Raw genomic sequence first — 12,539 nt, 5'->3', positions numbered from 1 at the left:
TTTAATTATCTGCATCTTCTTATTTTTGTGCTATTTTTTTTTCTTTTGTTCCGTGCTTTTATGTTTATTCTGAATGATGTATTTTTTTTTTGTTACTTCTTTTTCACTGTTTATTTTCTGTAACCTGTGCGGGTTGTGCTCCTTCACTGAAGTGGGCCTTACGTATGCACATTCTTATGGACATTTGCACTTGGGTTTGGCTATGAAGGCGGCTTGCTCTTACCTTATATTTTGATGAATCTGAGAGCATTTTTTTTTACTCTTGGAGGGACTATAATAATATTTCTTTGTGATTAGTGTGTGACGACCATTTTTTTTTTTGTCTATTATGTATTTTATCAGTGTGCCCATTTTCTCTTTCTTTCTACATGTGGTAGTGTTGCTATCGCGATAGGATGCACGTTAATGTCGGACATATTGTCTTTCCCGTGCCGATACTATCGCCGGAAGCACAGACTGTTTCTGTGAAGCGTGTGAAACGTGAGGGCGCGCAGGGCGTTGCTGCTGACGATGTTCGTTTTGTTCGGGAATCAGTTGTTGCAGCAGTCCGCGTAGCGTTGCGGGAAGCTGTTGACGGTACTTCGGTGGACGATGTATTCATTGACGTACATGTGCATGAGGGTGGTAAGGGTGTCTCATTTTCATTTGTTAAGGGATTCCTATCTCTGTCACTTTCCACTCCCGCCGGTACGGAAGTTTGTATTCCTGCCGGACTGACTTTTGACGAAATTCAGAACGCTACAGGGTTTCCAAGTTTCACGCAGGTGAGACTTCACTTCTCTGATGAAGTAGGTGGCATGGAGTTGCCGGTGTACTGGGAGAAGAGAGTAGTGTGTGCGGCGACACCAACTGCACTAGTAGCTGTTGAAGGACGGATAAAGACTCCTGGTACGAATATACAATACGCTGCAGATAAAGACATAGTGTTATTGGATAGCCGCGTCCTCGTTGTCGGCGCTGGAGGCATCGGGTGCGAACTGCTCAAAGTTCTCGTGCTTTACGGGTTTAGCGACATCGACGTGTTCGACTTAGACACTGTTGACGCAACAAACCTCAACCGGCAATTCCTTTTTAATAGGGATGACGTTGGTCAGTCCAAGAGTGCCACTGCACGTCAGGCCATCATGAACTGGTTCACCCCTGCAAACCCACGGCGACCTCCCAACATTCGCGCTCACCATGCCAACATCAAGGATGAAGCCTATGGTAAAGCGTTCTTTGCTCAATTCGCGGTTGTGCTGAATGCCCTTGACAACGTTAGTGCTCGTCAGTGTGTCAATCGCATGTGCAAGCAAGCAGGCGTGCCGCTCGTTGAGAGTGGGACGATGGGATACAATGGTCAGGTTCAACCCATTGTATATGGTCGCTATGAATGCTATGATTGTCATCCAAAGGCTTCAGGAAAACAAACACTAGCCGTCTGTACAGTTCACGCTCGACCCACAACTATGGTTCATTGCGTTCACTACGCAAAGGAGCTGTACGAGCGTCTCTTCGGCGATGGACAACAAGATGCCGGGGATGAACTAACCTTCGTCGATGATCTCCTAAACCAGGAAAAAGAGCGGCAGGGGATCAACACAGAAAATGGTAAACTAAATTTGCACAACTTAGCGGTTTCGCTAGGGTGTTGTTTGTTTGTTTCGAAGATTGAGGAACTCCTTTCCATTAAGTCTGCTTGGCCAACGCAACCACCGTCCCCCCTTGAACCCACAGCTATTCACGGAGCAGCGGAACAACTTAAAGCGGCGTGTGATAATCCCCAGGGCGTAGTCCCGCGAGTGACTCGGGATTGTTTAATGTCGTTGAATGAAACAGCTTTACTTTTTGTCGATGCTTTTGTTCGCTGTGCTTCGCGTGGCCAACGAGTTGCCTTTCGTAAGGAAGATGATGATGCGGTTGATTTTGTGGCGGGTGTGTCGAATTTACGTGCTCTAATATTCCATATATCGCCTCAGCAGTCGGTCGAGGAAATCCGTAGCATTGCCGGGGCAATTGTGCCCGCTATCGCAACGACAAATGCTGTTATAGCTGCTGGTGTTGTGCAGCAGGCTGTGCGTGTACTGTTCGTGTCTCGTGGGGGAAATCAACCGCCTGAACCGAAGATGATTTACGTTAGAAAAGTACCTCAAGTGCGCCGCCGTCGCCTTTCAGCCAATCCTTCCGCCGTTTTAGGGGGAAATGGCAAACTGGGGTTGGTACGGTGGGTTTCAGACATGTACCTTGTTCACAGTGCGCCCCCTAATCCGGCCAGTGATAAGTGTCTCGTGTGCCGCGATCGTCACCCAACTGTCGACGTGTATTTGAATGCTAAGCAGGTAACGTTCGAATTGTTTGTTCATCGCGTACTTCAGCAACACTTGAATATGCACGAGCCGACAATTTTTCATGGTGCAAGCATTTTGTACGAGAAAGGGGACTATGAAGCCCTAAATTCTACTCCTTTGCTATCACAAATGAAGGATGATCACAGGCCGTTAGATCTTCTTGTTGACGATCTCGACCACGACGTAGAGTGGCGAGTGGTAGTTCATCATTGCGAAGAACTCAAAGAGCAGGTACCACAGTCGGGTGTAGTGGTGGAAGGCCTTGAGGAGGCCTTAAAGTTCGAGAGTTCGCTTCTCGCGATGCCAATTAGTACTGCCGATCCCGCAGCTATCGATGCTGGGGATGCTGTCGGTGAGGCCAATGTGCCGGCGGGTGGCTGTACCCTTTCCAAAGCCGCTGTTCCTGTACTTATCGACTCCGGGGACGAAGATAGTGACGAGGTTGTAGAAATTGATTAGATCGCGGAAGGAGGGACTGGTGGGGTACGGCAGTTTGCAAAGCAGATTAAAATATGTGAAGCAGCGAAAATATCGATCAAACGGGGGCTGATGATCATGCATACGCATGTTTACTAATAAAGGACCGCTTCACGTCATAGGCATATCAGGTTGGTGGTTCGTTTGCAGCTTTGTATTATAGGGCGAAACAGTGTTCTGCTTATTTGCGTGCCCTACCTTATGACCAATCCCATGTAGTTGCGTCGTTCTCTAAGCGGTGTCTCACTTAACCTTATTAGTTTTGTGCGGGGAGAGTGACATCATCTGATGGAGAAATGGTCCAAGAGAGACCCCAGCTGGCGCAGGACGACGAACGAAGGCACAATGGTTTGTCCATGAGCAGGGGCTGCGGAAAGGAACTCCCTAACGTATTTGTGGTGCTAACAGGCCGGTCCCCCTATTTCTGTCGCTGTCCTTTGTATGGCGATGAGGGCTACCAACAGAGGTGCCCCATGGCACTTGTTGGACATCTACTAAACCTAATTATTAAAATGTGTCAAGCCGTGTGAGGGGATCCGCACGCGCCTATTTCCCTCTTGCTTTGACGGTGTTACCATTGGTTCATGAATCCGCTAAACTCAACGGTTATTTATTTCTCTTTCTTTTTGTGCCTCTTTGTTTATACTTGCATATTTAATGATACGATGACCTCGTCTGAGCGGGTCATACAATCGTAGCGGAGAATTCCTCACTACACTCTTCTTACAAGCTTGGGTCCGGCAGCCGCCACACACTGATTGAAAGTCATCACAAAAAGAAGGTGGAACTTCTCACCCTAAGCCACGTAACTTTGAAATAAATGGCTTGGCGCACAATTCGTCGTTTTACTCGTCGGTCCCCTCGCCGTTGTGTTTCCTTAACCGTGGGAAGCGCTGCCGTGGCAACATCACTGCTAATGGTTCCCCCATTGGAATATGTTCCAGCTCCGCTGCTGCCTTCCCGCGTGCTGTTGGATGGCGTCGGCCGCGTGTTTCGCTGTGCATATGTTAGCGGGTGCATCTTCGTTGACTACGCGTGGAGTCTTCATGGCGTGGAGGATCAAGAGAGGTGGAATGAGGTTCACCTTCGCAGCGCCTCCCGTTTAGTGAAACTTGCTGAGACAAACGGTGGCCTTTATGTGAAGGTAGGGCAGGTTTTCGCTAATCTGAACCATGTCCTACCCCCGCAGTACTGCTCGGTGATGGCGGTGTTGCAAGACAACGTGGCCAAGCGGCCCTTTACGGAGGTGATGGCGGTGTTGGAGCACGATCTCGACAGGCCTGTTGACGAAATATTCGAAGTGATTGATCCCAAACCACTTGCCGCCGCTTCCCTTGCGCAAGTGCACCGAGGGAAACTCAGGAAGGAGGGTATCGATGTTGCGGTAAAGGTTCAGTACATAGACATCGCGCAGCGCTTTAAAGGTGATATGCGCACGATCCAACTCATGCTGAATATTGCTGGGTTCTTCTTTCGTGGTTATGATCTCTCAGGAATTGTTTCCAAGCTTAACAAAACCGTTGGGAACGAGTTAGATTTTGCACTAGAAGCGGACAACTGCGAGCGGGGCGCACGGGATCTAAAAGCCGGTGGATTCGGGGACCGTGTTGTTACCCCCGAGGTGCTGCGATTATATTCCACCCGTCGAGTTCTGACGACGCGCCTGGTCAAAGACGCTGCGAGGATAACAGATATAAGTAGGCTAATGGAGTTGGGTATTGAACCCAAGATGGTTGCATCATGGCTCTATGACGCACTCTCGTATCAGCTATTTGTTTCGGGCTTCGTACATGGTGATCCGCACGCGGGGAATATTTTAGTGCATCGTCTACCGAACGGGAAACCGCAGGTAGTTCTATTAGATTTCGGCCTCTGTACGGAGTTAACGGATGAAATGCGGAGGGATTTGGCTACTATTTGGACCTCCTCCGTGACACATGACACCGCGACACTGAAAAGGATATCCGAAAAGTTTGGTATTGAGGACTACGCATTACTTGCCTCTTGTTTCTTACAGCACCCGTATGAATTGTTTACCGCGGAGGGGCGCGTGATGACAAAAATGACGAAGGGACTTATGCAAGATCAAATGCGAAACCAGATGGACAAGATCAACGAAATAGTTTATGAACTTCCCAAAGAGTACTCGTTAGTCTTGCGGAACATCATGGCAGCAAAGGCGATAAACAAGGTACTGAATGATCCTGTAAACAGGCCTTTGCGGATGCTTCGTTACTCGGCAAGAATTTGCAATGAGGGTAGATCTCAATGGTACGTGTTACTGCTAATGCTTCGCGCATGGTGGTCAGAACTAATCTCTTCCATTCAACTTGCATATGCAAGGTGGCGCTATCCGGAACTACTAACTGCACTTGATGACTCCCTGCAGCTGCAACTTAGCGGTTAGGGGACAGGTGGTGTGATGAATGAAGACGATGAGTACCATTTATGAATTGAAGGAGCGAAAGAAAGTCGGTGTTTGAAGTAAAAGAAGCGGTAAAGGTCTTGCGGGTGCCCTACAGTATTCCCATCCAAGAGCTATCACTAACTTCCGATGGTATTAACATTTTAGGTGACAGTAATTGATGTACCTCTGCTTTTCTAACCAGGGAGAATCACTTATGTGCGAACCGCTTTGGACCTTTCAGTTTGTTGTTGTTCATTGGATGACTGTGGGTGTGAGAGTGGTATTTAAAAAAATTCGTGGGTTGTGCCGAAAGTTACCGTTTTTCGAATTCTTTCCCTCCTCCCACTGTTGACCCCATATCAAGTGCCACAGTCATCATTAGTGAGATAGTTATCGTCCCACAACTCGACGTTTTTTTCCCCCCCTGGTACTTAGTGAGGTTCGTGTTCTTCGTCAGCTTTTTTTTTTTCCAGGACGTATGTAGTGAAGATCTTGGGGTGCGCACACGACCAAATACTTACACCATACACATTATTGTTTCGATTACTTGAACCTTCTCAAATCATGAAGCGGAACGAACCCCTTAGTTTATTATTAATAATGATAATCCTTTGTTCAGTGCGGCTTTTTTATGTTATTTATTTTAACGCTTTGCACCCGCGTCTTATTTGCTCTTGCTCAGGAAAGTGCGAATTCCTCGTTTATCCGTGATAATAACAGTGACTATTATAAACATCATTTCCCGATATCTTGTGTTTTCGAAAGGTGCAGAAGCCATATATATATATATATATATATTGGTGCAACAAATATCGCTTAAAAGGAGGAGTGCCTTAATGCGTCGCACGGTGGTGCAACGAGTAGCCCCTTGGGTGCCGCCGCCACGTCATGATATTAAAGTAACGATGCCACCACCTCCTGGCGGTGAGGTTGGGGGCCGTTTTGGCGTCTCACAGGGTTATAGTGATCGCCTCGCTCGCACACCGTACTGGAAGCGCATGGCACTCTCCACTTATAAGCTGCGCATGATGGAGAATGCTACACGTTACCCAATGAGCGAGCACCGCCCAGGTGAATACGACATTAGGTATCTACCCACACCGTATCCGTGTACAATTCGCAACCGACCGCTACTGGAGGTGGGTGAGCCGCGGCAGATTCCGAGTATACGGATTCCTGTTATATTTTTAGTGAATCTCTTTGATGAGGCGAAGGGGTGTTGGTTTGGGCGACGGTATGAGACGGTTTATGTGGAACGGCAGTTTATGCGTGAGGAACTAATGCCACAGCGATACGCCATTTACGCCACACCGGAAGCATATAAGTTGCTTGGTCTACCCGTAGTGAATCACCATACGCATGAGGAAATACCCAAGACACCTCGTGAGTATGAAAAGTTGCTGGAGCGCCAGAGGTATGATGAGGAGCGATGGAAATATACGATCGAGTATCTATTCCGCAAGTACGAAGACGGACCACCAGAGCTTTTGGATCGCCCAGAAGACGGATGGGATGGCTCAGAGGAAATAGCCCTGTCTTCCGTGGCGGGCGCTGGACGTGATGGAGTGGTGTCGCAGCGTAAGGGCCCGGTTAAACAGCGCAAGGCTAGAAAAATCAAGCTCTTCTAATGTGATCCATAAAGGAAACGAGGGTAAGCGATTTTGACCGGTAAACCACACATATCTAATCACTCTACCCTTATTGCTTTCCTTGTCGACATTGAACGGGTGTTGTTGTCGTAACCGCTTTGTGGCATCGAGGGGTACTTAGTGCTTGCGGTAGGCGTTTCCTCTGTCTTTCTTTACTCTTCGCTGACGGCAGACGTGTGTTTGTGTATGTGTTCGTTTGGAGGCCTTAGGAAGCGCGCTGAAGCGTAGCCTATCCCCATGCTTTCTGTTTCATTCCTTTCTCCACACAGGATACGGTTGACATTTTCCTCCTTTCCTCCCTTTGGTAAACTTTAGAAAAGCAATTAGCGGTGTGAATAAGCTTACACGTATTCATTTTTTTTTTACATTTCTTCGTTTAAGTGAGCCACTGCGTTTTTGTGAGCTCATAATTTAAACATTTGATTGTGTGTGGCGTGAGGAGTCGTCATGCTACCCGAGAACCTTCCGACTGACCCCGCGGCGATGACACCTGCGGCGGTGGCGGCTGCGTTGCGTGTAGATACGAAGGTTGGACTGAGTTCCAACGAGGTGGAGGAACGTCGCCAAGCGTTTGGAATAAACGAACTGCCAAGTGAACCACCAACACCATTTTGGAAGCTAGTGCTGGCCCAGTTTGAAGATACGCTCGTCCGTATTCTTCTGTTGGCTGCGACAGTAAGTTTTGCCATGGCCGTTGTGGAGAATAACGCCGCAGACTTTGTAGAGCCGTTCATCATTTTACTCATTCTCATTCTCAATGCTACCGTTGGGGTTTGGCAGGAGAACCGTGCGGAGGGGGCTATTGAAGCGCTCAAATCATTTGTGCCTAAAACCGCCGTTGTTCTTCGTGATGGAGACATCAAAACCGTTAATGCGGAGGAGTTGGTTCCAGGCGATGTCGTTGAGGTTGCTGTTGGCAATCGAGTCCCTGCAGATATGCGTGTTGTGGAGTTACATAGCACGACACTCCGCGCTGATCAATCTATTCTTAATGGTGAGTCCGTGGAGGCGATGAAACAAATCGAAGCAGTGAAAGGACGACAGGAGCGGTTTCCAGCTTGTATGGTTTACAGCGGTACTGCTATCGTTTACGGCAAAGCGCTATGTGTAGTCGTTCGCACTGGTGCCTCGACAGAGATCGGAACGATTGAGCGCGACGTGCGTGAGCAGGAGGAAGTAAAGACACCACTCCAGGTTAAACTGGATGAGTTTGGTGTGCTCTTGTCGAAGGTCATTGGGTATATTTGTCTTGTTGTGTTCGCCGTTAACCTGGTGCGCTGGTACGCAACCCATAAACCCACAAAGAATGAGACGTTTTTCACGCGGTACATTCAGCCTAGTGTGCACTGCCTCAAAGTTGCCGTTGCACTTGCGGTTGCGGCTATTCCCGAGGGTCTTCCCGCGGTTGTGACAACTTGCTTGGCACTGGGGACTCGACGGATGGCGCAGCACAATGCCTTGGTACGGGATCTTCCAAGCGTAGAGACACTGGGTCGCTGCACTGTCATTTGCTCGGATAAAACGGGAACACTTACAACGAACATGATGTCTGTTTTGCATGCCTTTACTCTTAAGGGGGACGGGAGCATCAAGGAATATGAGTTGAAAGACTCCAGGTTTAACATTGTGTCAAACTCTGTGACATGCGAAGGAAGACAAGTGAGTTCACCGCTGGAGCAAGATGGTGCCCTCACCAAGGTTGCGAACATCGCTGTGCTTTGCAACGATGCATCCCTGCACCACAACGCAGCCACAGGTCAGGTTGAGAAGATTGGCGAAGCGACTGAGGCAGCCCTTTTGGTAATGAGTGAGAAATTCGCAAATATAAAAGGTGACTCTGCGGTAAACGCCTTCCGTACACTTTGCGAGGGGAAATGGAAAAAGAATGCCACATTGGAGTTCACGCGCAAGCGTAAGTCGATGAGTGTGCACGTCACAAGCACAGTAACGGGATCACCGGCCTCAAGCACAAACAATCTTTTTGTGAAGGGAGCACCGGAAGAGGTCTTGCGTCGTTCCACACACGTCATGCAGGACAATGGTGCCGTTGTACAACTCAATGCCACACACCGGAAGCGCATTATAGAACAATTGGACAAAATATCAGGTGGTGCCAACGCTCTTCGTTGCATTGGATTTGCCTTTAAACCGACAAAGGCAGTTCAGCAGCTGCGCCTGAACGATCCTGCAACTTTCGAGGATGTCGAATCTGACCTTACATTTGTTGGTGCATGCGGTATGCTTGACCCGCCACGTGAGGAAGTGCGCGATGCTATCGTGAAGTGCCGCACCGCGGGCATCCGTGTTGTCATCATCACTGGAGACCGCAAGGAGACGGCGGAAGCGATTTGCTGCAAACTGGGACTATTGTCTTCTACAGCGGACACCACTGGGCTGAGTTATACGGGACAAGAGCTCGATGCAATGACACCGGCGCAGAAACGTGAAGCAGTATTGACAGCCGTACTTTTCAGTCGCACGGATCCATCCCACAAGATGCAGCTTGTGCAACTACTGAAGGATGAGCGACTCATTTGCGCTATGACAGGTGATGGTGTAAATGACGCTCCGGCACTCAAAAAGGCAGATATTGGTATTGCCATGGGAAGTGGAACCGAGGTGGCGAAATCAGCGAGTAAAATGGTCCTTGCGGACGACAACTTTGCCACCGTTGTCAAAGCGGTGCAAGAAGGACGAGCCATCTACAACAACACAAAACAGTTCATCCGGTACCTTATCAGCAGTAACATTGGTGAGGTTGTGTGCATCCTTGTAACAGGCCTCTTCGGTTTACCTGAGGCGCTCTCACCAGTGCAACTCCTGTGGGTAAATCTTGTTACAGATGGTCTTCCCGCAACTGCCCTTGGCTTCAATGCTCCAGACCGCGACATCATGGAGCAGAGGCCGCGCCGCATGGAAGAGCCGATTGTGAACGGCTGGTTGTTTATGCGCTACATGGTTATTGGTGTATACGTTGGACTGGCTACAGTCGGTGGGTTCCTTTGGTGGTTCCTGCGACATGGCTTCAGCTGGCATGACTTAACCACGTACACGGCATGCAGTGACATGACGAACGGCACTTGCTTGCTTCTTGCTAACCCGCAGACGGCGAGAGCCATCGCCCTCTCCATTCTCGTCGTGGTTGAGATGTTGAACGCACTGAATGCACTGAGCGAAAATGCCTCGCTCATCGTGTCCCGACCAAGCAGCAATGTGTGGCTTCTTTTCGCTATTTTTTCATCTCTTTCTCTGCACCTAATCATAATGTACGTGCCGTTCTTTGCCAAGCTGTTCAACATTGTGCCACTCGGAGTAGATCCGCATGTTGTGCAACAGGCACAGCCGTGGAGTATTCTCACCCCAACAAACTTTGATGACTGGAAGGCGGTGATTGTGTTTAGCGTACCAGTCATCTTTCTTGATGAATTGCTGAAGTTTATTACGCGGCGTATGGAGAAGGCCCAGGAAAAGAAGAAGGACTAGGGTTAGTTTCTTATTTAGGGCAATGCCGGCACCTAAATGTTAACCCGAGGGAGTCCGCTCCCTCTCCCTGGTCTTTTAACTGTTACTTCTTCTGTGACTTTGGTTATATATATATATATATATATATATATTTGTTACGGACGGTTGTGCACGTTTTCTCGCTACATCGATTAATCCGTGTCACCTTGCTGTCTTTGTGATTATGGTGTGCGAAAACCCGTGGTTAATTTTTTGTCTTTGTTGCCTTCGAATCATCCTTTTATTTCCCAATCGGAGGGGTTTGCGTTACCCTGTTCTTCCCTCCTTCCCACCATCTCCCCTAACCATCACTGCCCCACCGTTCAACTTCCTTTTTAGATTTATTAATGCGTTCCGCATCACTGATGTAATGTTCGGTGTTGTGTTGTATTCCTTCCCTTCTACTTGCCGCTAGTTGTTGTTGTTCTTATTTTCTCCACTCGTTTTTGTTTTACCCCTTCTCTTTATTGTGAAGAGAGGGAGAAGGGCAGTAGCGAGTTTTGGAAGTGGAGGGCACGAGCACGTTGTATTCGTCATCAATCGAAAATAGGAAAAGGAGAGAGTAATAGAAATGATAAATAAAAGCAAATGTCATGAAAGTAGAATATGGCGGGGAACAGAGTGGAATATCGAAGGAGGGGGGATCGAAGCAGGAGGGGTGTGGGAGAGGGAAACCGAAAGTAAAAGGGACTTAATTATTAAGAAAGGAAATAATTTTAAGGACGGTAAGGGACTTTTTTTTTTTTAGAGGTGAGGGGTGCGGTGTTTGCGTGAGGAAAAGGGTTGTGAAGGGTAACGCTGCGGCGTGCGGGTTGCTTTACCACCTGGTGACGCAACTGATTTTTGAAACTCATGGTTGAAAATAAAAATAGAGGGGGTAATTTCTACGAAAAAAAAGAAGGGGAAATAGCCCCAAGGGATCCAACAATCAAGAGAGTGATGAGGCAGTAGCAGTTGAATATTGAAGGGATAAGGAGATATGATCTATTAGCAACAGAAGAAAGGAGGACAAGAATACAACAGAGGTATTTGGTTTTTGAAAGTATGTGAAGCATCCACTGAGATTCGCCTACCTTCTTCGTTCGTTTGTTCCCCTATGTGTCGGCTTGTGCGCGTGTCCCCGTGTTGTCGTTAGTGTGTTTTCCTCTTCGTCACTTAAAATGTTATTTAATGTGATCATATTGCAAAGGTTTTGAGCTCACGTATTCACCTCTTCTTCTATCGCCGCTGTTGGCACCGTCAGAGGTTCTCTAACGTTTTCCTCTCTTTATGTATGGCCGTTTTAGCGCATGTGGTGAACCGATGTTCTACTTTCTTTTCCGCTTTTCCCTTTTTTGGTTGTTACTGCTCTAGCTTCGCGGGTGGAAATCATTCAAACAGACACGCACATACTTTACAGTCATTAGTAACTGAATAGATTTGACATATCTCATTTGAGAAAGCACTGGATATAGGTGCTAGTAGTAGTAAGTGGTAGAAATCGGGATATACGGAAGGAAACAAGACCCGTAAAAAAAAAAATAAATAAAGCACTACTCTCAGGTTTAAACTTGAATTAAGCGCGCCGAATATTTTTTACTTGTCATTGTTAATCTTGTTGGCGTTGTGTCAAACAAGTGACGACGAGGTGATTTATTGTTGCATAGCGAGGTATTTGTTCTGTGACAAGGGGGGGGGGACGTTCACAAAGAAGCATATCAGAATACTGTCACGCTGCACTGAATTTGAAAAGTCTCAATACAATGGTAAATAGCGCGCTCTGTAAAACTCTCCTTGAGCCGCTGCGTACAAACCCCTTGCTGGGTGTATGTGTTGCAACTGGTTGTGTCAATGCATTCATTTACATGTGGTACACCCGTTCCACATCCGCTACGCTGCGTGCATCACGGGAGAAGTGCCAAGCGGTATCGGAAAATGCCTTCGCGAAGAGCCGCGCGCTAATGAAGGAACTGGAGGAGGACTGGGCACGTGATATCAAAGCACGCGATGCCTCCGTTCGTAGGTTGGAGTTGCAAAATGTGGAGCAAACACGCAGCATTGCCCGATTAGACGCCGCCATGAAGTTTTGCCTCACACCGGGCTCAACCGTATCACAATAATCGTGCATGTGGAAGCAACATTCAATGGCAGCGGTTCTGTTTGTACGTGTGAGGGAGGGAGGGGAACTTTAAGAATCGC

General features: G+C 48.0%; 5 protein-coding genes across 5 annotated transcripts; all 5 read left to right on the top strand.

Annotated features, from left to right (window-relative positions):
- Positions 1-395: 395 nt before the first annotated feature.
- TEOVI_000705000 (ubiquitin-activating enzyme E1, putative) lies at positions 396-2,786 on the top strand (the record flags this gene model as incomplete). Its single annotated transcript, XM_067220682.1, has 1 exon — positions 396-2,786. The coding sequence occupies one exon, from the start codon at positions 396-398 to the stop codon at positions 2,784-2,786; it is 2,391 nt and encodes a 796-aa protein (XP_067076783.1).
- Positions 2,787-3,624: 838 nt separating this feature from the next.
- TEOVI_000704900 (ABC1 family, putative) lies at positions 3,625-5,211 on the top strand (the record flags this gene model as incomplete). Its single annotated transcript, XM_067220681.1, has 1 exon — positions 3,625-5,211. The coding sequence occupies one exon, from the start codon at positions 3,625-3,627 to the stop codon at positions 5,209-5,211; it is 1,587 nt and encodes a 528-aa protein (XP_067076782.1).
- Positions 5,212-6,047: 836 nt separating this feature from the next.
- On the top strand, positions 6,048-6,839 carry TEOVI_000704800 (uncharacterized protein; the record flags this gene model as incomplete). Its single annotated transcript, XM_067220680.1, has 1 exon — positions 6,048-6,839. One exon carries the CDS (start codon positions 6,048-6,050, stop codon positions 6,837-6,839), a length of 792 nt encoding a protein of 263 aa, XP_067076781.1.
- A 468-nt stretch (positions 6,840-7,307) lies between these two features.
- On the top strand, positions 7,308-10,343 carry TEOVI_000704700 (calcium-translocating P-type ATPase; the record flags this gene model as incomplete). The annotated part of the gene is made up of 1 exon (XM_067220679.1): positions 7,308-10,343. The coding sequence occupies one exon, from the start codon at positions 7,308-7,310 to the stop codon at positions 10,341-10,343; it is 3,036 nt and encodes a 1,011-aa protein (XP_067076780.1).
- A 1,760-nt stretch (positions 10,344-12,103) lies between these two features.
- Positions 12,104-12,460, top strand: TEOVI_000704600 (uncharacterized protein; the record flags this gene model as incomplete). Its single annotated transcript, XM_067220678.1, has 1 exon — positions 12,104-12,460. The coding sequence occupies one exon, from the start codon at positions 12,104-12,106 to the stop codon at positions 12,458-12,460; it is 357 nt and encodes a 118-aa protein (XP_067076779.1).
- Between the last annotated feature and the right edge of the window lie 79 nt (positions 12,461-12,539).

This window comes from Trypanosoma equiperdum, assembly GCF_001457755.1.
Source record: "Trypanosoma equiperdum strain OVI genome assembly, contig: ctg_1192, whole genome shotgun sequence".
NCBI classification, from domain to species: domain Eukaryota; phylum Euglenozoa; class Kinetoplastea; order Trypanosomatida; family Trypanosomatidae; genus Trypanosoma; species Trypanosoma equiperdum.
This window is presented reverse-complemented; position numbering and strand designations above follow the sequence as displayed.